General features: G+C 51.2%; 2 protein-coding genes across 2 annotated transcripts in view; both read left to right on the top strand.

The window, feature by feature from the left end:
* Nucleotides 1-15,915, top strand: part of ZNF554 (zinc finger protein 554) — a 16,830-nt gene extending 915 nt beyond the window's left edge. Inside the window, exons 2-5 of the mRNA XM_017507460.2 lie at nt 2,351-2,423; nt 8,602-8,728; nt 13,006-13,197; nt 14,680-15,915. Of these exons, the coding sequence (XP_017362949.1) occupies nt 2,351-2,423; nt 8,602-8,728; nt 13,006-13,197; nt 14,680-15,851 (1,564 nt within the window). The 3' untranslated portion in view covers nt 15,852-15,915. The remainder of the gene's footprint in view (nt 1-2,350; nt 2,424-8,601; nt 8,729-13,005; nt 13,198-14,679) is intronic.
* Nucleotides 15,916-22,853: 6,938 nt separating this feature from the next.
* LOC108288498 (zinc finger protein 57) overlaps nt 22,854-26,072 on the top strand; it is a 96,072-nt gene continuing 92,853 nt past the window's right edge. The window contains exon 1 of the mRNA XM_037730987.1: nt 22,854-22,978. Within this exon, the coding sequence (XP_037586915.1) occupies nt 22,976-22,978 (3 nt within the window). The 5' untranslated portion in view covers nt 22,854-22,975. The remainder of the gene's footprint in view (nt 22,979-26,072) is intronic.

Here is a 26,072-nt window from a genome sequence, read left to right as displayed (position 1 = left end):
CGCCTATACTTCCTCCCTCTCTCTGCGTCCTTCGCCGTCACAGGGCCTGAGACTGCTGCCAAGAGACAGAAACAAGAAGGAGGCTGAGGCAGGAGAATTGCCTGAACCCAGGAGGCGGAGGCTGCGGTGAGCCGAGATCGCGCCATTGCACTCCAGCCTGGGTAACAAGAGTGAAACTCTGTCTCAAAAAAAAAAAAAAAAGATAGCAAGCCTCCATTCTGTTGATGGCTGCGCACCCCTGTTGAGGAATGAGGAGGCAGCTGACCTTTCTGCTGGTCTTGCAACCCCAAGCTCCCTGATCTGTTCCGTACCCATCTCTCTTCCATCCTCAAGTGGCTCACAGGACCCTCCACTAGAGAGATGGTCTGCAGGAGCTATGGGGCCGGAGGTCCTGCACCCATTGCCATGAGCTAATATGAAGTCCCAAGAGTGGGCCAAATGCGGTGGCTCACGCCTGTAATCCCAGCGTTTTGGGAGGCCAAGGCCGTTAGAGTACTTCAGCCCAGGAGTTGCACGTGACAAACATGGTGAAACCCTGTCTCTACTAAAGATACAAAAATTAGCTGGGTGCAGCATGCCTGCAATCCCAGCTACTTAGGAGGCTGAGGCAGGAGAATCGTTTAACTCTGGAGGCGGAGGTTGCAGTGAGCAGAAAGGACCGTGCCGCTGCACTCCAGCTTGGGTGACAAAGTGAGACTCCATCTCAGAAAAATAAAAACATCAAGTCCCAAGTGCAAAGGAAGCCTCTCCCCATGTCAGGGCAGAGGGAAGGGCGGGCAGCAGGTTGTAAATCCCGGCAGCACCTACCAAGAGTCCCTCATGCGAAGCCCCTCAGAGCAACGAGACGGTGTCTGTTTGCCTTTGGTTCTTGTATGAACCTCCTGGAGCTGCTGTGACAATGCACCACAGACCAGGACAGGGGGAGGGGCCTTGAAATTTATTCTGTCACAAGTCTGGAGGCCAGAAACCAGAAATGAAGACATGGCTGGGCCATGCTGTTTGTAAAGGCTCTGTGGGAAGATCTCTCTGCCTGCATCATCACATGGACATTTTGTTTTTTCTTTTTTAAGACAGAGTTTCTCTCTTGTTGCCCAGGCTGGAGTATAATGGTGCTATCCCGGCTCACTGCAACCTCCGCCTCCTAGGTTCAAGTGATTCTCCTGTCTCAGCCTCCCGAGTAGCTGGGATTACACGCATGCACCACCCCGCCTGGCTAATTTTGTTTTGTTTTGGTAGAGATGGGGTTGCTTAAGACCTGAAAAGTACGCACACAAAAAAAGAAAGAAAAGAAAAAAGAGATGGGTTTGCCTTTGGTTCTTGTATAAACCTCCTGGAGCTGCTGTGGCAATGCACCACAGACCGGGATAGGGGAAGGGGCCTTGTTGGTCAGGCTGGTGTCAAAATCCTGACCTCGGGTGATCCACCCACCTCAGCCTCCCAAAGTGCTGGGATTACAGGTGTGAGCCACTGTGCTGAGCCAAACTTTTTTTTTTATTTGAGATGGAGTCTTGCTCTGTTGCCCAGCCTGGAGAGCAGGGGCACAATCTCCCAGGTTCAAGTGATTTTCCTGCCTCAGCCTCCTGAGGCGTGTGCCACCACATCCAGCTAATTCTGTGTTTTTAGTAGAGATGGCGTTTCTCCATGTTGGTCAGGCTGGTCTCGAACTCCCTACTCAGGTGATCTGTCCTCCTTAGCCTTTGAAAGTGCTGGGATTACAGGCATGAGCCACCATGCCCGGCCTATTCCTGTCATTTTAAGCCCCTGGGTTACTGACAGCTTGTGAAAACAGCCTCAGGAGACACATGTGGAGCGTTTCACTTCCTAACAGACTCTCAGTGTTCTGTAAACTTGTTTGCTTCCAAGGGCGGCCGTACCTTTAACCATAAATAAAAGGGGGTATTTAAGACCCTTGGCCGTGGATGGGTATAGCGTCTCACGCCTACAATCCCAGCACTTGGGGAGGCTGAGGAAGGTGGATCTCCTGAGCCCAGGAGCTGTGGACCTGGGACAACATAGAAAGGCCCCATATTTACAGAAAATAAAAAAAATTAGCTGGGCATGGCGGTGCCTGTATTTCCAACTACAGGCTCAGTTGGGAGGATCACCTGAGCCCAGGAGGTTGAGGCTGCCATGAGCTATGATCACACCCCTTAACTCCAGCCTGGGCAACGGAGGGAGACTGTCTCTTAAAAACCAAAAACCCTGGCCTCAGTCCTGGGTCCTGCTTTCAGTTTACCTCCCTCCGTATATGGGGGTCCTTCAAGTGAATGGAGGTTCTCCAGGCCATTGGTTCTGGCATCTGGGGACTGGCCTTGGTCTCGTATTCACAGCACTTTTTTCCTCCCCATAGCTCTGCCTGCCCAGGAACCTGCTTTTCCCAAGAGGAGAGAATGACTGCTGGGCACTCGCCCCGCTGGTCCCAGGTGAGATGTCATCACCCTCCCAAAAGGTGCCCAGTATATCCGGAGGGAACAGTCCCACCAGAAACTCAGTCCTTGGTAGAGAAGGAGACCCCTTGCTATGTGGAAAGTTCCGGAGAATTTCCCAGGAGTGTGTGGGAGGAGGTACTCAGGCCGCTCCCAAGCAGAAGGAATGACCCCTGTAGAGGGGCTAAGCACAGCCTTTCCCAGGAGACAGGATTACAGGATCTCCTGGGTGTGAGTTTTCCTGGCCGGGAAGCCGTGTGGCCGTGGCGCCTTTGCCCAAGTTCTTGTCCTGCATCTAGGAAGAATGAGGCAGGCAGACAAGGGAAGGGTGAAGAAGAGTTTATTTACTGTTAGAACGGCTCCGAGTGCGCAGCCCCTCTCTGCAGGCAGGTTGTGTGCTCCAGCGCTCGGCGCTCTGCAGACAGGAGGGCCTGGAGAGTGTGGCTCCTCTCTGCAGGCAAGTAATTCGGCTGTCTCTGCAGGTCTCTGAAGCTTTCAGCAGAGAGGGTAGCTCCTCCCTGCCGGCAGGTTGTCTCTGCAGCTCTCAGTGGAGAGGGTACTCCTCTCTGCAGCTGGTGGTCCTGTCCTGTCAACTCTTGGCCCTCTCTTTTCTCTGGCTGTCCTCTGACCTGCTAAGGCTGAGCCCAGGGCTTTTGTGGATCTCAGAGGGGGGAAATGTGTGCCAGCTGGTTCATGGGTGGCTGTGGGCAGGCTGAAAGAGGCACTGTGAGTCCCCACTGTTGTCTGCAGCAGTGGCAGCCCAGCCCCGTCTTCAGACCCTCCGTGGACTGAAGGTGGGGCCTTACTGGGGACCCACCCCCTTCCGCCCAGGAATTAAGCTGCCTCCTGCTGCCACTCATGCTCCTGGGGCTTGGCCCCAACCCCCATTCTGAGATTGAAGCAGGTTTCAGGAGCAGACACCCCTAAACCTGCAGGGACTGGGGGGTCCTTCCTGAGACCCCTGAGGTTGCAGGCTGCAAAGATGTCTGGGTCCTGGGCCTGGGAGGGCGGCCGCCGCTGCACCCGGGAGCTCCTGTGTCACCAGCTTGGAAGAGGCAGGGCTCCCACTTGTCTCCAGCTCCTACCTGCTTCCTGGAGTGGGAGGCCCCGGTCTGCAGCTGCACTCAGCAAGGCAGATCCTGCCTGGTCTCAGGTCCCCCAAGAGCACAGGGGAGCTCGGATCCACAGGTGGTTTGGGTGGCTCCCAAACCGCTCCCCCAGCCCCATGGAGTGCGTGACCTCAGTGGCACCTCCCTGCTGCTGCAGCATGATGGCAGCAGCCACCGCCATCAGCAGGTGGGATCCAGCACCTTCCCCTGGAGAGCAGGCAGGGCCGCCCAGGAAGGCATCCTCCTCTTTGCTTGAAAAATATTTTCGTAATTGTGATAAAACACACATGAAACGTATATGAACTTTACCATCTTAGCCGTTTTTAAGTGCACAGATCAGCAGCATTAAGCACATTCACATAGTTGTGAAACCGTCACCACCATCCTCTCCACAACTTTCTCCTCTTCCCAAACTGAAACTCCTGTCCCATGAGACACTCACTCCCCACCCGCCCCCAGCTTCCGGCACTCCCCATCCTACTTTCTGTCTCTGTGAAGCTGCCAACTCTAGGGACCTCCTAGGAGTGGGGCTACACAGGATTTGTCCTTCTCTGTCTGGCGTCTCTCACTGAGCACGACATGATTATAATTTTATTTTTTTATCTTTTCGAGACAGGGTCTTGCTGTTGCCCAGGTTGGAGCGCAGTGGTGTGATCTTGGCTCAGTGCAGCGTCCACCTCCTGAGCTCACATGATTCTCATGCCTCAAACTCCCAAGTAGGTGGGATTACAGGCGAGTGCCACCACACTCGGCCAATTTTTTTTTTTTTTTTGAGACAGAGTCTTGCCCTGTCACCCAGGCTGGAGTACAGTGGCACAATCAGCTCACCGCAACCTCCGCCTCCCACGTTCAAGCAGTTCTCTGCCTCAGCCTCCTGAGTAAGCTGGGATTACAGGTGCTCGCCACCATGCCCCGCTGATATTTTTGTATTTTTAGTAGAGGTGGGATTTCACCATCTTGGCCAGACTGGTCTTGAACTCCTGACCTTGTGGTCTGCCCACCTTGGCTTCCCAAAGTGCTGGGATTATAGGCGTGAGCCATTGCGCCTGGCCCAATTTTTGTATTATTAGTAGAGACGGGGTTTCACCAGGTTGGCCCACACTGGCAGAGAACTCCTGCTTTCAGGTGATCCGCCCATCTCAACCTCCCAAAGTGCTGGGATTACAGGCATGAGCCACTGTGCCCGCCCTCCGCAGTTTTATGTATTTATTTATTTACTTTTGAGATGGAGTTTCACTCTTTTACCTAGACTGGAATGCAGTGGCACAGTCTTGGCTCACTACAGCCTTCTGGTTCAAGCAATTCTCCTGCCTCAGTCTCCCTAGCAGCTGGGATTATAGGCAGCTGCCACCACGCCAGGCTAAATTTTGTCTTTTTAGTAGAGATGGGCTTTCACCATGTTGGCCAGGCTGGTCTCAAACTCCTGACATCAAGTGGCCTCAAACGCCTCAGCCTCCCAAAATGCTGGGATTACAGGCACATCCCATCATGCTCAGCTAATTTTTTTAAAAAAATTTTATAGAAACCCGACCTCTCTGTGCTACTCCTGGGCTCATGCAGTGCCCCCAGCACGGCTTCCCACAGTGCTGGGATTGCAAGTGTGAACCGCTAAGCCAATCTGGAAGGGTTTTGTTTTTGTTTTTGTTTTGAGGATGCAGCTGGAGAGGGAGAGGGGAAGGCCTGAGACGGGTGTGGACTGAAACGAGTCCATACAGGGCCCTTCAGGCTGGGGTGGAGACTCCAGCACCTCCTCTGTGCATATGGTTCTGGTGCCAGAAGTGGTTTTACGGCGTCTGGTTCCTCTTCCCGTTTCTTAATTTTGCAAATCGTAGCACACAGTGCTTACTGCTGCTCTTTTCTTTGTTAGTAAGCTCCCAAGATTAAATCGATTCAGGTCACTGCATGTTTTGGGTACCATGGGGTCCCCAAGACCACCCCCAGGTGCGGTGGCTGGCTGGGAGGGCCCTGGGACTCCCCTGGAAACACATTGTTTGCATCCATGGCGGCACCCTGCACCCTGAGCGGGACATAGGTTGGTCAGGTGTAAAATGAAGTTCTCTTTTTTCTTTTCTTTTTTTTTTTTGAGATGGAGTTTTGCTCCTGTTGCCCAGTCTGGAGTGCAATGGGGAGATCAGCCTCCGCCTCCCAGGTTCAAGCGATTCTCCTGCCTCAGCCTCCCAAGTAGCTGGGATTACAGGCATGTGCCACCATGCCTGGCTCATTTTATATTTTTCGAAGAGATGGGGTTTCACCATGTTGGTCAGGCTGGTCTCCATCTCCTGACCTCATGGTCCGCCTGCCTCGGCCTCCCAAAGTGCTGGGATTAGAGGCGTGAGCCGCCACGCCCGGCAGAAGTTCTATTTTTCAAAGACGGTTGCGTTCTCCTTCTTCAGTTTCTAGATTAACCTTTTTTTTGCTCAGACCATGAGACCGGTCACTTTTTTTTTTTTTGTTTAACCAGTGGATTTTGTGTTTTAGAGTGGTTTTAGGGTTACAGAGAAATTGGGTGGAAGTTTTGTTATGGCATTCTCTGCTCTCCAAGACCACAGCTCTGTTACCTGTCTGGATAACAGAGCTCCCGTTTCGGCCTTCCGTCCCAGGGTTCTGTATCAACCAAGTAATTCCATTTTGTCTTTGATTTTCCATCTGTGAATTCAGGATTCCCAAAACAAAAATAGCTAGAAGCTTTTCTTCAGCAAAGCAGAGATGCAGCCATGCCAGACATTTTACCTTTTTTTTTTTTTTTTTTTTTTGAGACAGAGTGTTGCTCTGTTTCCCAGGCTGGAGTGCAATGACACAGTCTTGGCTCACTGCAACCTCTGCCTCCTGGGTTCCAGCGATTCTCCTGGTCAGCCTCCCAAGTATCTGGGACTACAGGCGTGTGCCACCACCCCTGGCTAAGTTTTGTATTTTCGGTAGAGATGGGGTTTCACCATGTTGGCCAGGCTACTCTTGAACTCGTGACCTTAAGTGATCCACCGGCCTTGGCCTCCCAAAATTAGTTTTGTATTTTGTTGAGACAGAGTCTTGTTCTGTTGCCCAGGCTGGAGTGCAATGACATGATCTCGGCGCGCTGCAACCTCTACCTCCCAGGTTCAGGCAATTCTCCTGCCTCAGCCTCCCGAGTAGCTGGGACTACAGGCATGCACCACCATGCCTGCACCATGATTTTTTGTGTTTTTAGTACAGATGGAGTTTCACCATGTTGGCCAGGATGGTCTCAAGCTCCTGACCAGTGATCCGCGCACCTCGGTCTCCCAAAGTGCTGGGATTACAGGCGTGAGCCACCTCGCCTGGCCAGGCCCCACATTTTAATACACTGGGGATTAAGTTTCACCATGAATTTTGAGGGGGACACAAACGTTCATAACATCACACCTGGGAACTGATTTAAACATTTTTCTTCCCACTTGGAGATGAGAGCAACACACACTTTAAATATTTTTGGTGCATTCTAGGCTCACCTTTGGGAAGGTTTGGGCCCTTTCCTCTCACATGCAGGGGAGAACAAACCCCAAGGGCTCACCAGGACGGTGCTTTCCTCACCACCATCTCACTTTAGCCAGAGTGACCAAAAGCAGCCGGGAGAAACCAAGCAAGCCTAATCTCCTGGGGCTGGATCTACCATTTTTCAAGTTCCCTAGGTTGCTTTCACATCTTCCAGCAGATACCAGCGGAGGTGCTGTTCTGCCCCATGGATTACCTGGATAGCCATTCGGCCCCAAGTGCTCACCAGCCCCTCATATGCCAAAACAACAAAGCTTCCGCCATATTTCGGCGAAGCAGGGTTGTTGTAGCAGATTCCTCTTCTTTTTTTTTTTTTTTTTTTTGAGATGGAGTTTCGCTCTTGTTACCCAGGCTGGAGTGCAATGGCGTGATCTCGGCTCACCGCAACCTCCGCCTCCCGGGTTCAGGCAATTCTCCTGCCTCAGCCTCCCGAGTAGCTGGGATTACAGGCACGCGCCACCATGCCCAGCTAATGTTTTGTATTTTTAGTAGAGACGGGGTTTCACCATGTTGACCAGGATGGTCTCGATCTCTTGACCTCGTGATCCACCCGCCTCGGCCTCCCACAGTGCTGGGATTACAGGCTTGAGCCACTGCGCCCGGCCCAGATTCCTCTTCTTAACACTGTCTGTGCCTTGTAATGTGCAACTCTGAGTCTGGAAGCAAAGAGAACTGACCTCTAATAACTGAAGGCTTTGAAGAAGGTCCAGTTCCGTCCTGCGTATTGTTGGATGTTGCTTCTAGATCTTCTGACTATAGCAATAACAAATGCCGTGACTGACGTTAACCAGTTAGTCCTCACAACAACATGCTTTGGTTAAAATTCTTTCCGGGGCCAGGGGTGGCGGCTCACACCTGTAATCCCAGCACTTTGGGAGGCCGAGGCAGGCTGACCACGAGGTCAGGAGTTTGAGACTAGCCTGACTAACATGATGAAACCCCATCTCTACTAAAAATACAAAAATTGGCTGGGCGTGGTGGTATGCGCTTGTAATTCCAGCTACTTGGTGGGCTGAGGCAGGAGAATCGCTTGAACCTGGGAGGCGGAGGTTGCGGTGAGCCGAGATCTCGCCATTACACCCCAGCCTGGGCAACAGAGCGAGACTGTCTCAAAAAAAAAAAAATTATTCTTTCCATTGAACAGATGATGAGGCTGTGTCTTGGACAGGTCTGCAGTATACCTGCAGTCCCGTAACCAGTGAGTGGCATACCCCTGAAATCCATTCATTTTCAGAATCAGCAGGGGGAGATTCTCACGTGGGAATGTCATACTCAGAGATGCAGAGGTTAGAATCCCCATTTCAATAACAAATGGGCAAAGTGTTTGGTCCAGACTGTATGCTGGTCGTCCTTGCTCTGTCGATGGTGGGCCTCGCATCTGTATGTCCCTCTGCTTTTCAGCCAAGGACAGGCACTCACAAGGCAGCTAGTAGAAACTGACTTCTGCATCTTGCACCTTGACCTTTCTGAACTCCCCTGGTGCCACCAAGCCCGCCCCTCCTGCCATGAACGTGGGTGCCAATGGGCCCATCTTGAGCAGAACCGCTGTGATATTCTAGGAACTAGTAACCTTTGAGGACGTGTCCGTGGACTTCTCCCAGGAGGAGTGGGAGTTGCTGGACCCTGCTCAGAAGAACCTGTATAGAGAGGTGATGCTGGAGAACTACAGGAACCTGGTCTCGCTGGGTAAGGCAAGCATCATTAATTCATGTGTTCATTGATTCACATTTATCTAGTGTATTAGTTTGTTCTCACACTGCTAATAAAGACATACCCAAGACTGGGTAATTTATAAAGGAAAGTGGGCTTAATGGACTCAGTTCCACGTGGCTGGGGAGGCCTCACAATCGTGGTGGAAGGCAAATGAGGAGTAAAGTCATCTTTTTTTTTTTTTTGAGATGCAGTTTCACTCTTGCTGTCCAGGCTGGAGTGTAATGGCAAGATCCTAGCTCACTGCAACCTCTGCTTCCCGGATTCGAGTGACTCTTCTGCCTCAGCCTCCCGAGCAGCTAGGATTACAGGCATGCACCACCATGCCTGGCTAATTTTGTATTTTTGGTAGAGACAGGGTTTCTCCATGTTGGCCAGGCTAGTCTCGAACTCCCAACCTCAGGTGATCCACCTGCCTTGGCCTCCCAAAGTGCTGGGATTATAGGTGTGAGCCACCACACCCGATGCAGTCACATCTTAATGGCGGTAGGCAAGAGCGCTTGTGCAGGGGAACTCTCATTTGTAAAACCGTCAGATCTCGTGAGACTTATCACTACCACAAGAACAGTACGGGGGAAAAGCACCCCCATGATTCAGTTATCTCCACCTGGCTCTGCCCTTGTGTGGATTATTACAGTTCAAGGTGAGATTTGGGTGAGGACATAGCTAAACCGTATCATCTAGCATCTACTGTGTGTCTCAGGCATCATGCAGGGAATAGGGGATTCCTTGGTGAATAAGACAGACATGGGTCCTGGTCTTGTGGCTTTCACGGTCTGGTTTCTCTGGGACAGACGACCTTACATGTTCAGTATGTGGTAGCTGAAGCCGCAGTGGAATTGCCTGTCTCAGCTCAGGCGTAGAGAACGTCTCTGATTCCCCTTGGGAACAGCGTCCAAGTGTATTATTAGTCAGTTTCATGTGGCTATAAAGAATACCACCTGACACTGGGTAATTTATAAAGAAAAGAGGTATAGGTTGGGTCTGGTGGCTCACGCCTGTAATCCCAGCACTCTGGGAGGCTGAGGCAGGTGGGTCATCTGAGGTCAGGAGTTTGAGACCAGCCTGGCCAACATGGCAAAACCGTATCTCTACTAAAAATTAAAAAATTAGCCGGGTGTGGTAGCAGGCACCTCTGATCCCAGTGCTCAGGAGTCTGAGGCAGGAGAATCACTTGAACCTGGGAGGCGGAGATTACAATGAGCCAAGGTCATGCCATTGCACTCTAATCTGGGCAACAAGAGTGAAACTCCATCTCAAAAAGAAAAGAGGTTTAATTGACTTAAAGTTATGCATCGCTGGAGAGGCCTCAGAAAATTTACACAATTGTGGCAGAAAGGGAAGCAGGCACCTTCTTCAAAAGGCGTCAGGAGAGATAAGAGAGCAGGAGAAACCTTATAAAACCGTCCAGTCAGCTGGGTGCATTGGCTCTGCCTGTAATCCCAGCGCGTTGGGAGACGGAGGCGGGCGGATCACAAGGTCAGGAGATCGAGACCATCCTGACCAACATGGTAAAGCCCCGTCTCTACTGAAAACACAAAAAATTAGCCGGGCATGGTGGCACGCACCTGTAATCCCAGCTACTCGGGAGGCTGAGGCAGGAGAATTGCTTGAACCTGGGAGGTAGAGATTGCAGTGAGCTGAGATTGCACCGTTGCACTGCAGCCTGGTGACAGAGCAAGACTCTGTCTCAAAAAGAAAAAAAAATAATCAGATCTCATGAGAAGTCACTATCATGAGAACAGCATAGGAACTGCCCCCATGATCTAATTACCTCCCAGCTGGTACCTCCATTGACACATGGGGATTCCAGTTCGAGATTACAGTTTGCGATGAGCTTTGGGTCGGGACATGGCCAAACCATATCACAGCGCATTTGAACTTTTTCTGCCAAGGTAAAGAGCCACCAGTTTTTTAAAAATGTTTTTACTGTGATAAAAATATATACATATATATAGGCTGGGCATGGTGGCTCAAGTCTGTAATCCCAGCACTTCAGGAAGCTGAGGTGGGTGGATCACTTGAGGCCAGGATTTCAAGACCAGCCTGACCAACATGACAAAACCCCATCTGTACTAAAAGTGTAAAAAATAGCTGGGTGTGGTGGCAGGCACCTGTAATCCCAGCTACTCAGGAGGCTGAGGCAGGAGAATCACTGGAACTGGGGAGGCAGAGGTTGCAGTGAGCCGAGATCAGGCCACTGCACTCTAACCTGGGTGACAGAGTGAGACTCTGTCTCAAAAATATATAGGTACATATCTATCTATCTATCTATAAACATAAAACGTGCCTTTTTAACCATTTGTAAGTGTACAATTCAGTGGCATTACATATATTCATCAGGTACTACAACCAACACAACTGTCCATTTCTAGAACTTTTTTTTATCCCAAACCGAAACTCTGTACCCATTAAATTCTCCCTCCCCAGCCCCTCCTTCAGCTGCCGGTAACCGTGAGTGACTCTCCATCTCCATGGATTTGCCTATTCTGGGCATTTCATATAAGTGGGATCATATAATATGTGGCCTTTTGTGTCTGGTGGCTTCCACTGGGCATGATGCTTCCTCCCTGCCTCCCTCCCTCCCTCCCTTTCTCCCTTCCTTCCTCCTCCCCCACCCCCTCACTCTGTCTCCAGACTGGAGTGCAGTGGCACGATCTCAGCTCACTGCAACCTCCACCTCCCAGATTCAAGCGATTCTCCTGCCTCAGCCTCCTGAGTAGCTGGGACTGCAGGCGTGCGCCACCACGCCCAGCTAATTTTTGTGTTTTTAGTAGAGACGGTTTCACCATGTTGGCCAGGATGGTCTCGATCTCTTGACCTGTGATCTGCCTGCCTCAGCCTCCCAAAGTGTTGGGATTACAGGCGTGAGCCACTGCGCCTGGCCCTTCCTATCTGTTTCAGTTACTATTCTCAGTGCTTTGGGTCAATACGAGGAGCAGAATTGCTGGATTATACTGTAATTCTGTGTTTAAAATTTAGCTTTTTGAGGAACTGATATACTGGCTTTTCTTTTCTTTTGTTTTTTTTGTTTTGAGACAGAGTCTGACTTTGTCACCCAGGCTGGAATGCAGTGGCACTATCTCAGGTCACTGCAACCTCAGCCTCCGCAGTTCAAATGATTCTCATGCCTCAGCCTCCCGAGTAGCTGGAATTACAATTGTGCATACCTGTTTTTGTATTCTTAGTAGAGATGAATTTTCTCCATGTTGGCCAGGCTGGTGTTGAACTCATGACCTCAAGTGGGCTGCCTAACTCAGCTTCCCAAAGTGCTGGGATTGCAGATGTGAGCCACTGTGCCCAGCCCCAGAGTGGTTTTTCTGTCAGCAGTGGACATCTTCCATTCCCACCCGCGGTGCAAACTGTTGCAATTTCTCCGTGTCCTTGGCAACACCTGCTGTGTTTTATGATGGCCTTCCTCGTACGTGTGAAGCGGTATCTCGTTGTGCTTTTGATCTGCATTTCCCTAAAGACCACATTAAGCACCCTTTCACATATTTACTGACAATTTGTTTATTGATTTTCGGGAGAAATGTAGGATCTGTAATTTTTTTTTTTTTTTTTTTTTGAGACGGGGTCTCACTCTCGTTGCCCAGCCTGGGGTGCAGTGTTGTGATCATGGCTCACTGCAGCCTTGACCTCCCCAGGCTTAAGTGATCCTCCTGCCTCCACCCCCAAGTAGTGAGACCATAGGCTCACACCACAACACCTGGCTAGTTTTGTGTGTGTGTGTGTGTGGGTACGGGGTCTTGCCATGTTGCCCAGGCTGGTGTCAAACTCCTGGGCTCAAGTCTGCCTGCCTCTGGGCCTCATAAAGTGTCGGGATTATAGGTGTGAGCCGCCATGCCCAGCCAGACCTGTGATTTTTTAAATTAGAAAATGAAATCTGGCCAGGTGCGGTGCTCAAGCCTGTAATCCCAGCACTTTGGGAGGCCAAGGCGGGTGGATCACGAGGTCAAGAGATCGAGACTGTCCTGGCCAACATGGTGAAACCCCATCTCTACTAAAAATACAAAAAAAATTAGCTGGGCATGGTGGCTTGTTCCTGTAGTCCCAGCTACGTCGGAGGCTGAGGCAGGAGAATTGCTTGAACCCGGGAGGCAGAGGTTGCAGTGAGCCGAGATCGTGCCACTGCACTCCAGCCTTGCGCCTGGCGACAGAACAAGACTCTGTCTCAAAAAAAAAAAAAAAAAAGAAAAAGAATGAAATCCGTACTTTGTGCTACCTCTCAAGTGCATTCTTGTCCCTTTCAGAAGCCGTGAAGAACCCATGTGCTGATGCGGGGATTGAGGAGGGTCCATTTTCCACGGTACACACCCCACAAGCCACTCGCCTTTCCTCGTGGATGGGGCATTTACTTCTTCAGCCAGTGGCTTCTGCCCACATGGAGCAAAGCGAAGCCCTGCGGATGGAGGAAAAAGGAACTCCTCAAGCCTCCTGTTCCGGTGAGAATCGCGCACATGGAAAGCATCGGGATGGCAGTAACGTCTGGGGAAACATTGGTAGAGACCTCTTCACAAGGCCCTGATTCTGTAAGGACAGTGCCGGGAGACCTTCCTCAGACACCCGCAGTTCACTTCCTGTCAGCTTTCCCCTCCTCTTACTACTTTACGTGACCTCTCTCTGGGTACAGAGAAAAGAATATCCCGTTTTCTTGTTTTATTTATTTACTTATTATTTTTTTGTGTGTGTGAGACAGACTCTCTCCTTTGACCAGGTGCCAGGCTGGAGTGCAGTGGCGCGATCTTGGCTCCTGCAACCACCGCCTGCCGGGTTCAAGCACTTCTCCTGCCTCGGCCTACCCAGTAGCCGTGACTACAGGCACGTGCCAGCACGGCCAGCTAATTTTTGTATTTTAGTAGAGATGGAGTTTTACTATGTTGGCCAGGATGTCTTGACCTCGTGATCTGCTCTCCTCGGCCTCCCAAAGTACTGGGATCATAGGCGTGAGCCACCGCGCCCGGCCGTTTTATTTATTTATCTTAAGGGTCTCACTCTGTGGCCCAGGCTGGAGTGTGGTGGCACGATCATATCTCTCTGTATCCTTGCCTTCCTGGGCTCAGGTGATTCTCCTGCCTCAGCCTCGTGAGCAGCTGGGACAATAGGCACTTGCCATCACTCCCAGCTATTTTTTTTTTTCCAGAGATGGGGCTCTCACTGTGTTTTCCAGGCTGGTCTTGAATTCCTGGCCTCAAGCGATCCTCCTTTCTCAGCCTCCCAAAATGTTGGGAGTACAGGCATCAGCCACAACTCCTGGCTCCATTTTCTTTGTTTGTTTCTTTGAGACTGAGTGTCTCTCTGTCGCCCAGGCTGGAATGCAGTGGCAAGATCTCTGCTTGCTACGGCCCCCGCCTCCTGGGTTCAAGGGATTCTCCTGCCTCAGCTTCCCAAGTAGCTGGGACTACAGGCGCACACCAGCATGCTCAGCTAATATTTTGTATTTTTAGTAGAGACAGGGTTTCACCATGTTAGCCAGGATGGTCTCAAACTCCTGACCTCAGGTGATCCTCCTGCCTCGGCCTCCTGAAGTGCTGGGATTAAAGGTGTGAGCCACCGCACCCGGCCTTCTCCCTTGTCTTCTTGAAGCCATTCTGCCTGTGTTCTAGTTGTCCCTTCCCTCTTTGCTTTCTTGATAATCCTTTCTCTCTTCCAGACATAGTCCCCCAGCTTTACAGAATAGTTTCTCTCTGTATTTCGATTCCCCTGCCTTTTTCCATCACTGTCAGTCCTCTGCTGCTGCATCTCACCCTCAGTAGCCTTCCTTGCTGCCCACCTCTCTTTTTCCCATCCTTCCCCCATGTTCAAAGCTGATATCTAAATGTCAGTCCACATAGGCCTTGTAGATGTTGGAAGGACTTTTGGCCCACTGGTTTTCAAGTAGCTGCTGCTTCTTCTAAAAGAATTGTTTCCCCCTCAATTTATTTCAGGTTGGACGACTGTACTGAAAAACCAAGACTCAACTTACAAGAAGGTGGTCTTACAGGAGCAACCAGCCGGTGGTATAAATATCATAAGGCTTACCAGAGAAGACGGGGGATGGAAGCAGTTGGGGGAGAGTCATGAAGACCCCCAGGGGCTTTTGAGCCAGAAGGCGTCCATCCAAGCAGTGGCGCTTCCTCAGGAGACGGCTGCTGGGTGGCATGGATTTGGGGAAAATGGTCATCTGAGCTCAGCCCTTGTTTTATCACAGGGAAGCTGTAAAGGGAAACACATGTGTGACAGTGGACTGGATGTGACAAGCCTGGCATCCGATTCAGTCTTAAACCGCCATCAGATGGGACATGCTGATGGGAGACCCTGTGAAGATCACGAATGTGGAAATGCCATCAGCCGGAACGGTCACTTTATTCAACACGGGGGGAGAATGTTTGTGTATTTGGAAAATGGGCAGTCACTGAACCACACTGTGGCGCTGACGATACACAACAAAATCAACGCAGGAGAGAAACCCTTTGAGTGCCACCAGTGCGGGAAGGTGTTCAACCGGAGACACTCACTGAGCGAACATCAGAGAATTCACACGGGAGAGAAGCCCTACGCGTGTCAGGAGTGCGGGCGAGCCTTCACGCACAGCTCCACCCTCACGCGCCATCTGAGAACTCATACTGGAGAGAAGCCCTACGCGTGCGGCGAATGCGGGAGGGCCTTCAACAGGATCTCATCTCTGACTCAGCATCAGAGGATCCACACCGGGGAGAAGCCCTACAAATGTGAAGACTGTGGGAAATCCTTCTGCCAGAGTTCTTACCTGATCTTGCACAAGAGGACACACACGGGCGAGAAGCCCTACGAATGCAGTGATTGTGGAAAGGCCTTCAGTGACCGTTCCTCCCTCAACCAGCACGAGCGAACTCACACGGGCGAGAACCCCTATGAATGTAAGCAGTGTGGAAGGGCCTTCAGCCAGAGGTCCTCCCTCGTGAGGCACGAGAGAACTCACACTGGAGAGAAACCCTACAGGTGTCAGGAGTGCGGGAAAGCCTTCAGCCAGAGCTCCTCCCTTGCCACACATCAGAAGACTCATAGCAGCCAGAAAACCTACAAGATCATTGACTGTGGGGAAGCATTCTACCGGAACAGACATCTTATCGGATGCTAGCAAGTGCGTGCTGCTTTGTAAACTGCTGTTTAGTACTCTGACACGTACATGTGGTTAGACTTTGCCCTGGTGTGATGGATTATTTGAAAAGAAGTGGGTTTATTGGCTGGGTGCAGTGGCTCATGCCTGTAATCCCAGCACTTTGGGAGGCCAAGGTGGGAGGATCACGAGGTCAGGAGTTTGAGACCAGCCTGACCAACATGGTGAAACCCTGTCGCTACTAAAATTACCAAAGTTAGCCAGGCTTGGTGGTGTGTGCCTGTAATCCCAGCTGCTTGAGAGGCTGTGGCAGGAGAATCACTTGAACCTCGAAACGGGAGGCTGCAGTGAGTCAAGATCACACCACCACACTCCAGCCCAGGCAACAGAGCAAGACTCCGTCTACTACAGGTGTGCATCACCGTGCCCAGCGGATTTTTTAATTTTTTATGCTGTTGGGGTCTTGCTACATTGCCAAGACTGGTCTTAAACTCCTGGGGTCAAGCAGTCCTCCTCTCTTGGCCTCCCAAAGTGTTGGGATTAAAAGCATGAGCCACTGTGCCCAACCTGGAGTAGCCTTTTAATGGGCGGAATTGTCATTATGCTCTGTCCAATGAGCTCCGGACTTTCAGAAAAGATTGGTTGACAAAAATGCTATCACGGGTGGTATTTTGCCAAGAACCACTTGTTGATTTAGTTGCTTAAACAAAAGGTATGCTGATTCTTAACTGCTTCTGTGTGTTAAGTGTTTATTTCTTTTTTTTTTGGGACGGAGTTTCGCTCTTGTTACCCAGGCTGGAGTGCAATGGCACGATCTTGGCTCACCGCAACCTCCGCCTCCTGGGTTCAGGCAATTCTCCTGCCTCAGCCTCCTGAGTAGCTGGGATTACAGGCACGCACCACCATGCCCAGCTAATTTTTTGTATTTTTAGTAGAGACGGGGTTTCACTGTGTTGACCAGGATGGTCTCGATCTCTTGACCTCGTGATCCACCCGCCTCGGCCTCCCAAAGTGCTGGGATTACAGGCTTGAGCCACCGCGCCTGGCCCTAAGTGTTTATTTCATTGTTCATTGTTTTTATTTCAATATTCTTTTCTGGGTTTGAGACAGATTTTCACTCTGTTGCCGAGGCTAAAGTGCAGTGGTGTGATCATAGCTTCCTGCAGCCAGCCTTCCCTTCCCAGACTCAAGCAGCCCTCCCACCTCAGCCTCTCAAGTAGCTGGGACTACAGATGTGCACCGATACCACACCCAGCTAATTTTTTTTTTCTATTTTTTGTAGCAATGGGCTTTCATCAGGCTGCCCGGGCTGGTCTCGAACTCGTGAGCTCAAGCAGTCCACCCACCTTGGCCTCTCATAGTGCTGCGATTACAGGTGTGAGCCACCATGCCCGGCCTTCATTTCAGTATTCTGCTTCAGCGTTTTACATTGGTCACTTAGCTGGATCTGTCTGTTGTGTGCACTACTGTACCAGTACAGGCTGTATGCTAAGACGGAAAGCGCTTTGGATGTGCAGTTTAAAAAATATAAGGGGTTCAAAATAGTACTAGTAATTTCATCCATGCACAAAAGCACAAAGGCTGGGAGAGATGTGAAGAAATGAGTCATTTATGTGATTACTGGGGTCCGCCGATCGTGTGTGATGCCGTATCTTTCACCATTTCATGTGGCATTGCTGTCATCATTTTGGCAATGAATAAAAATCAGATAGCACCCAGAATTGTTCAGGATGTGGAACAGGGTGGGGTAGAGTAGCCTGTGGATACCTCGATGGTTGGGACACAGTAGAGCAGGCTTTGGGACCTAGAGGGGGGAATGACCTTTGGTGGCCTGGGAAAAGTCCCACCTGTGAGACGGACCAAGCAAAGTGGAGACCCAGAGTGCTGATGTACATTACCGTCGCTAACGTGTACTGGGTGCTTACCGTATACCAAGCACCAGTCGAGTACTTCTGTGTGGTTCATTTAGCCCTCACAACCCTGTGAGATAACCGCTCTTCATATTCCATTGTACAGAAGATGAAACAAATAATTTGCTCTAGGTCACACAATTAGAAAGTAGTGGAATCGGCCAGGCACGGTAGCTCACGCCTGTAATTCCAGCACTTTGGGAGGCTGGGAGACTGGGTGAATCAGGAGGTCAGAAGTTCGAGACCAGCCTGGCCAACGTGGTGAAACCTCATCTCTACTAAAAATACAAAGATTAGCCAGGTGTGGTGGCGGGTGTCTGTAATCCCAGCTACTCAGGAACCTGAGGCAGGAGAATTGCTTGAACCTGGGAGGTAGAGGTAGCAGTGAGCTGAGATAGAGCCACTGCACTCCGGCCCTGGCAACAAAGTGAGACTCTTCTCAAAAAAAAAAGTAGTGGATGCCAGGCGTGGTGGCTCACGCCTGTAATCCCAGCACTTTGGGAGGCCGAGGTGCGTGGATCACCTGAGGTCAGGAGTTCGAGACCACCCTGGCCAACATGGAGAAACCCCGTATCTAAAAATAAATAATTGAATAAATAATAAAGTTGTGGAATCTGGGCTGGGCGTGGTGGCTTATGCCTATAATCCCAGTACTTTGGGAGGCTGAGGTGGGTGGACAGCCTGAAGTCCGGAGTTGGAGACCAGCCTGGCTAACATGTCAACCAAAAAATCCAAAAATTAGCTGGGCATGGTGGTGCACGCTGCTTGTCCCAGCTATTCAGGAGGCTGTGGCATGAGAATACCTTGAACGCAGGAGGCAGAGGTTGCAGTGAGCCAAGATGGCACCATTGCACTACAGCCTGGGTGACAGTGAGACTCTGTCTCAAAGAAAAAAAAATGAGTAGTGGAATCTGGATTTGACCTTGAACAACCTGTAGAAAGCCAACACCTCATTCACTAGGCCACCAAGCAGGGGAACTGTTACCCATATTTTCTCTGGGAAAGCTGAATGCAGTGGTTCATAACTGTAATCCCAGTATTTTGGGAACAGGCAGGAGACTCACTTGAGTCCAGGAGTTCAGCCCAGCCTGGGCAACACAGGCTCTGTATCTGCAAAGCATAAACATTAGGCTGGGCGCAGTGGCTCATGCCCATAAACCCAGCACTTTGGGAGGCCGAGGTGGGTGAATCACGAGGTCAGGAGATCGGGACCATCCTGGCAAGCTGGGTGTGCTGGCGAGAGCCTGTAGTCCCAGCTACTCGGGACTCAGGATGCTGAAGCAGGAGAATTGCTTGAACTTGGGAGGCAGAGGTTGCAGTAAGCCGAGATCACGCCACTACACTCCAGCCTGGGCAACAGAATGAGACTTTGTCTCAAAAAAAAAAAAAAAAAGAAAAATACAAACATTAGCCAGGCATGGTGGCTCACGCCTGTAGTCCCAGCTACTCTGGGAGCTGAGGCGGAAGGACTCCTTGAGCCCAGGAGCTTCAGGCTACAGTGAGCTATGAGCGTACCACTGCATTCCAGCCTGAGTGACAAAGCAAGACCCTGCCTCAAAAAGAACTTACAGATTTTCTCTTAGAAGTCACCTAACTTTGCTGTGAATCTTCCCTTTTTCCTTGAGCTAATGAGGGAGGTTGCCCGTCCGATCTCCTTATACCCAAATCGAACATGTTGCTTTTCCTTAGATGTCCTTGATCCCTGGCCAGTCTAGACCCTACTGGGTTGATGAGTAAGTTTCTTTTCTTTTTTGAGACTGAGTCTTACTCTGTTGCCCAGGCTGGAGTGTAGTGGGGCAATCTCGGCTCACTGCAACCTCCGACTCCCGGGTTCAATAGATTCTCCTGCCTCGACCTCCTGACTAGCTGGGATTACAACCACGTGCGACCATGCCTGGCTAATTTTTTGTATTTTTAGTAGAGATGGGTTTCTCTCTGTTGCCCAGGCTAGTCTCTAACTCCTGACCTCAGGTGATTTGTCTGCCTTGGCCTCCAGAAGTGCTGGGATCACAGGCATGAGCCACAGTGCCTGGCCGAGTAAGGTTTTTTAAGGGCTCTGTGAACAACTTTGAACTGGATGCAAAGTGTGTGCTGGTGCATTGATGTGTTTTTTGGGGAAAGCATCTGTAGCTTTCGGCATATTCTTGAGAAGAGTTGAGTTAGAGTTCTCCTGACTATACTGTTCTCAGCCTTGCTATCTCTCTCCAGCAATTTTTTAAAAAAATTTATTTATTTATTTTTGAGATGGAGTCTCACTGTCACCCAGGCTGGAGAGCGATGGCATGATTTCCGCTCACTGCAACCTCTGCCTCCGGGATTCGAGCAGTTCTGACTCAGCCTCCCGAGTAGCTGGGACTACAGGCACTCACCACCATGCCCGGCTAATTTTTTTTTTTTTTTGAAAGAGTCTTCTCTCCCCTCAGCCTCCCAAAGTGCTAGGATTACAGGTGTGAGCCACCATGCTCAGCCTTTTGTTTTTGTTCTTTTATTTGATTTAGGGTTCCACCATGTAGGCCAGGCCAGTCTCGAACTCCTGACCTCAAGTGATCCACCCGCCTTGGCCTCCCAAAGTGCTGGAATTACAGGGGTGATCCACGGAGCCCAGCCACACTACTTTATTTATTTATTTATTTATTTATTTGAGACGGAGTTTCGCTCTTGTTACCCAGGCTGGAGTGCAATGGCGCGATCTAGGCTCACCGCAACCTCTGCCTCCTGGGTTCAGGCAATTCTCCTGCCCCAGCCTCCTGAGTCGCTGGGATTACAGGCACGTGCCACCATGCCCAGCTAATTTTTTTTTTTTGTATTTTTAGTAGAGACGGGGTTTCACCATGTTGACTAGGATGGTCTCGATCTCTTGACCTCGTGATCCACCCGCCTCCGCCTACCACAGTGCTGGGATTACAGGCGTGAGCCACCGCGCCCGGCCCACACTACTTTATTTTTAACTGGAAGCTGCTTTCCTGTGTCAGTCCCCTAAACATGTATTTTTATTAAAGTGTATAAAACCTTTCTAGGAAAGGTAAAAGTGAATTGTAAAAATTGTTTCTGAATGAAATGACAATATCAAAATTTGAACAACCCCTTAAGCTATGGAGTTTTCTGAAATGAGCAACCATTAACTGCATTTGGTTTTCAGCCCTGGTCTATACAGTGTATTAAGTGTTTTCAGGTTGATCCACATATTTTTTTTCATTTTTTTTTTTTAATTTAAGGTTGGGCGCAGTGGTTCACGCCTGTAATCCCAACACTTTGGGAGGCCAAGGTGGGTGGATCACCTGAGGTCAGGAGTTTGACACCAGCCTGACCAACATGAAGAAACCCTGTCTCTACTAAAAATACGGAATTGGCTAAGTGTGGTGGTACGGACTGTAATCCAAGCTACTTGGGAGTCTGAGGCAGGGGAATCGCTTAAACCCTGGAAGCGGAGGTTGTGGTGAGCTGAGATCTTGCCATTTCATTCCAGCCTGGGCAACAACAGCAAAACTCCATCTCAAAAACAAACAAACAAACAAAAAAAAAAACGCCCGATGTAACAGCATGGGCCAGTAGTCCAACCTACTCGGGTGGCTGAGGGACCAGAATCACTTGAACATGGGAGATGGAGTTTGCAGTGAGCCAGGATTATGCCACTACACTCCAGCCACGGTGACAGAGAGCGACTCTGTCTCAAAAAACCAAAAATTAAAACCCGATTCCCTCCTAAGTTTCAACCAAATTCATTTAAACTTTTGCCTGTTTTTCTTATATCAGTTAAAATAAGGATTCAGTATCCTTAGAAATACCATAGGCTTTTCTGTTTTAAATATAACATCTAAAAAATTGTAAAATACAAATAAAAATTTAACATCTTCCTAATTGCAGTGGAATTAGATACATTCCTATTATTTTGCAATATCATAGCCTTTTTTTTTTTTTTTTCTTTTGAGACGGAGTCTTGCTCTGTCCCCCAGGCCGGAGTGCAGTGGTCCAATCTCGGCCTCCCCGAGTTCAAATGATTCTCTTGCTTCAGCCTCCTGAGTAGCTGGGATTACAGGCGCCTGCCACCACGCCCAGCTAATTTTTGTATTTTTAGTAGAGATGGGGTTTTGCCATTTTGGCCAGGCTGGTCTTGAACTTTTGATGTCAGGTGATCCACCCGCCTTGGCGTCCGAAAGTGCCAGGTTACATGTGTGAGCCACCGCACCCGGCCATTATAGCCTTTTAATCTTCCAGATTGTTTGGGAATGTACTTAAAAATGATCTGAAAAAAAATTTTCCTTACACTTTAATATGTGAACTCGTGAGTTTTTTGTTTGTTTGAGACCGATTTCTCGCTGTGGCCTGGCCCATGTTGGCCAGGTTGGTCTCGAACTCTTTCAGCTCAGGTGATCCGTCCGCCTCGGCCTCCCAAAGAGCTGGTATTACAGACGTGAGCCATTGCAGCCGGTCGAGCTTGAGGGTTTTAACGAGCATGGCATAAATCTTCAGGCTGATTTAAGCAAAGTTCCTGCCCAATGCCAGGTTTCAGGTTTGGCCTCCCCCAGGCCAGGTCTCCGGATGCCCAGCGCCCGGGGCGGGGCCTCCACCACGCCATGCCCACGCGGGACAGTGCGATGACGTCACAGTCGCGGCTGCCGCGCCCACGTAGGCCTCAGCCCCACAGAACCGTGGCTCAATCCGCCGCTTGCCCTGCAGGGTTCAGGCTGCTCGCTCAACTCCACCTTCTGGCGGGACAAGGGGTTGTTCCGTGGGGAAACTGAGTTTGGATTTCCCACGCCCGTCCTGGAGGAGGACGCGGGAGGGGCGGCGAGTTGCAGGGAGAGGCGGGGTCCGCCACGGACTGAAGCGAGTTCACCTACAAGCCCGTGTCCCCGCCGGGCAGAACATCCACGGGTGTTCGCAACAAGCCAGTCATTTGGGTGGCAGCGATTGGGTCCTAGGGAGCTATCCAATCAGGACGGGCAGAGGCAGGGCCTAGACAACTGTCCAATCAGGGACGCCCAGTCGATATCCGGGGAACTGCCCAATTCACAGAACCAGGGAACGGACCGGGAAATTGTCCAATCAGGGTCGCTGACGTTGGCAGCAATGTCCAATCAGAGGCGTGGCTTCCCGAGCTCTGTCCAATCAGGCCTCCGGGACGGGACGTGTCTGTCGTCCAGCCGCGAGTGCCCCGCCTGCCCCTAGCGGTCCCCGGCGTCCTGGTTCCAGTCGCGCTCACCTGCGCGGGTCGCGGAGAAATTGTCTCGGGACATGGTAAGTGCGGCGCGGGAGATGTTCCCGGGCGGGGCGCGGGGGACGGGGAGGCGGGAACCGGTGTCCACCTGAGACTGCGGCCGGGCGGGGCTGAGGGACGCGCGGGGCGGTCCCCACGAGGGCGGAGCAGGATGAGCGCCTGGGCCCCCGGTCCTGTGCGGCCCCTCCTCCCACGCTGAGGCTGCGGCTGCGGCGCTTCGAGGTCCAGGTCCCCGCCCGCCCCCGGCCCTGAGGCTGCAGAGCGGAAAGCGCCGCCCGGAGCCCGACCGCGGCCCGGTTGTCCCTGGGCTCCCTCTTCCCTGCGCTCCCGACCCCCCATTCCCGCCTGCGATCGCGGCGCCTCCGAGGGTTTGGCTGCGGCTTTGGGACGCCGGGACCGCCGTGGGCAGGGTCGCCCGAGATCCCCCGGTGCGCTCCTGGCCCCCCCAGAACCCGCCCCGGGCCGACGCCGCGGGATCTCCTGGGGTGCGGGTCCGGGGTCGGTGCCGCCTCCTCCCGCGCTCCCGGGGCTCAGCTCCTGGGAGGCCCCGCGCCCCCGGCCGCGGTCTCTGGGGGACCCCGGCTTCCTCCGGGGACAGCCCGGGAGCAGTAGGGCCTCAGCGAGCCGGCGGGGGCGTTTTGGCGCCCCCACCTGCAGAGGCCTCAGCCCCCGCTCGCCTCCACCTCCTGGCCGGGTGAGGGGTCGCTCCATGGAGAAACTGAGTCTGCAGTTCCCAAGTCCATCCGGAAGGAGGACGCTGGAGGAGCGATCGAGCTTCGGGGAGAGGAGGGGTCCGCCCCGGGATGGAGCCAGTTCGCCCACAAGCCAGTTGGGCGTGCGAGGTTTCGTCCCCTGAGTCCCTGTTTCCTTCTTGGGCACTTCTTGTCCCCTCTGACCCCAAGATGCCTGGGATAGGTAAGGGGGAAAAACCAAGGGTTCCTGGCCCCTGGGTTCTTACACCAAGGAAGAAAAGTAACTGAAGAGACCAGAGAAACCCACACCAGAGAGGGAGAGCAAGGACCTCAAAAGCAAATGCACACAGACCCACAGTGGGGACGCCGGGGAGGCTGGGGCATTCGTGTCCTGGGACTGCAGTAAGCACGGACCGCAAACGAGGGGTAAAAACCACGGAAATATCTCCTTTCACGATTCCTTGGAAAGTGTAGGAAGCATCTCAGGTCTGTTCTGGGTAATAGCAAATGGGATTCCTTGCTGAGGAATACCACCTGAGTTGGAGGTGGCAGGGGTTCCCCCTCGTGGTAGCCTGGCCAGACTTGACCCCTCCCTAGACTTGTCACTGTGAAGAGATTTTGTTCACTTACTGGTGCCTCCGTTTTTAGTAAATGAAACTTTCATTTAATTCATAGAACTTGGAAGATAAAATATTTCCAGGCCGGGCATGGTGGATCACACCTGTAATCCCAACACTTTGGGAGGCCAAGGCGGGCAGATTACTTGAGGTCAGGAGTTGGAGACCAGCTTGGCCAACATGGTGAAATCCCGTACCTACTAAACTACAAAAATTAGCCTTGTGTGGTGGCGGGTGCCTGTAGTCCCAGCTACTCGGGAGGCTGAGGCAGGAGAATCACTTGAACCCCAGAGGTGGAGGTTGTGCCTCTGCACTCTAGCCTGGGCGACGGAGTGAGACTCTGTGTCAAAAAAAAAAAGAAAAAAAATTGGCCTGGCGCGGTGGTTCAGGCCTGTAATTCCGGCATTTTGGGAGGCCGTGGCAGGCGGATCACAAGGTCAGGAGATCGAGACCATCCGGCCAACATAAAACCCTGTCTCTACTAAAAATACAAAAATCAGCTGAGTGTGGTGGCACTAGCCTGTAATCCCAGCTACTCAGGAGGCTGAGGCAGGAGACTCGCTTGAAGCCGGGAGGCGGAGATTGCAGTGAGCCGAGATTGCGCCACTGCAGTTCCAGTCTGGTCACAGAGTGAGACTCTGTCTCAAAAAAATAAAAAAATTTCCACCGCGGTGGATTTTAGGAAAAAAATTAAAATTAAAATGTTTGTCTTATATTCCACATGTGAAACATTGCCTGGAGAGTGGATGTGTAACTTTCTCAGATCTGTTACCTTTTCTTTTATTACTGTTATTTCTTTGAGTTCTCTGTTGCCCAGTGATGTGATCATAGCTCAGTGCAGCCTCCACCTCCTGGACTCAAGTGATCCTCCTCCCTCAGCCTCCTGAACACAGGGACTCCAGGTGCGGGCCATCATGCCTAAGTTTTTGTATTTTTTTTTTTAAGGGATGGGTCTCACTATGTTGCCCATGCTGGTCCCAAACACCTGAGCTCAAGTGATTCTCCCGCCTGTACCAGCCTTGTTCTTTTCTTTGCAAAAGGCCAACTTGGCCGGGCGTTGTGGTTTATGCCTGTAATCCCAGCACTTTGGAGGCCGAGGTGGGCGGATCACGAGGTTGAGATTGAGACCATCCTGGCCAACATGGTGAAATGCTGTCTCTACTAAAGATACAAAAATTAGCTGGATATGGTGGCGTGCACTTGTAATCCCAGCTACTTGGGAGGCTGAGGCAGAAGAATTGCTTGAATCTAGGAGGCGGAGGTAGCAGTGAGCTGAGATCGTGCCACTGCACTCCAGCCTGGTGACAGAGCAAGACTCCGTCTTAAAAAAAAAAAAAGGGGGGGGGGCAACTTTGCAGGCAGGACGATGCAACAAATAGAATTCCAGGGCATAGACTTCAAAATGTTACTGGGGAGAAGAAGCTCAGAGAAACAGAGAAAATCTCCTTTCCACTACAGGTGCAGAAAAACGAATACATTTCCACAAAACACGTTGCAGGTAAATTATGAAAATTTACCAAAATAATGTTATTCTCCTTGACATAGTGGAGAAGTTTTAGCAGTGGATGATTCTGTTTTGCTTCCAATACTCCAGTACCGTTTCCTTAATTCTGTAATACATTTTTTGTTGTTCCTGAAGTAGGTAGAATACAAGATACTTTTCTTGTTTAGCTGACAATTTGTCATGGCTCCATATATTAAAACGTTCATCTCCTGCACTGCCGGCCCTGGCACTGACCTGATTTCCCCATACACAGGGGCTGCCTCAGGGCTGTGTTCCTTTACTTCTTTTTTTTTTTTTTTTT

Source organism: Cebus imitator, unplaced genomic scaffold (genome assembly GCF_001604975.1).
Source record: "Cebus imitator isolate Cc_AM_T3 unplaced genomic scaffold, Cebus_imitator-1.0 Scaffold375, whole genome shotgun sequence".
NCBI lineage: Eukaryota > Metazoa > Chordata > Mammalia > Primates > Cebidae > Cebus > Cebus imitator.
The sequence above is the reverse complement of the archived record's forward strand: the minus strand, read 5'-3'. Positions and strand labels throughout refer to the sequence as shown.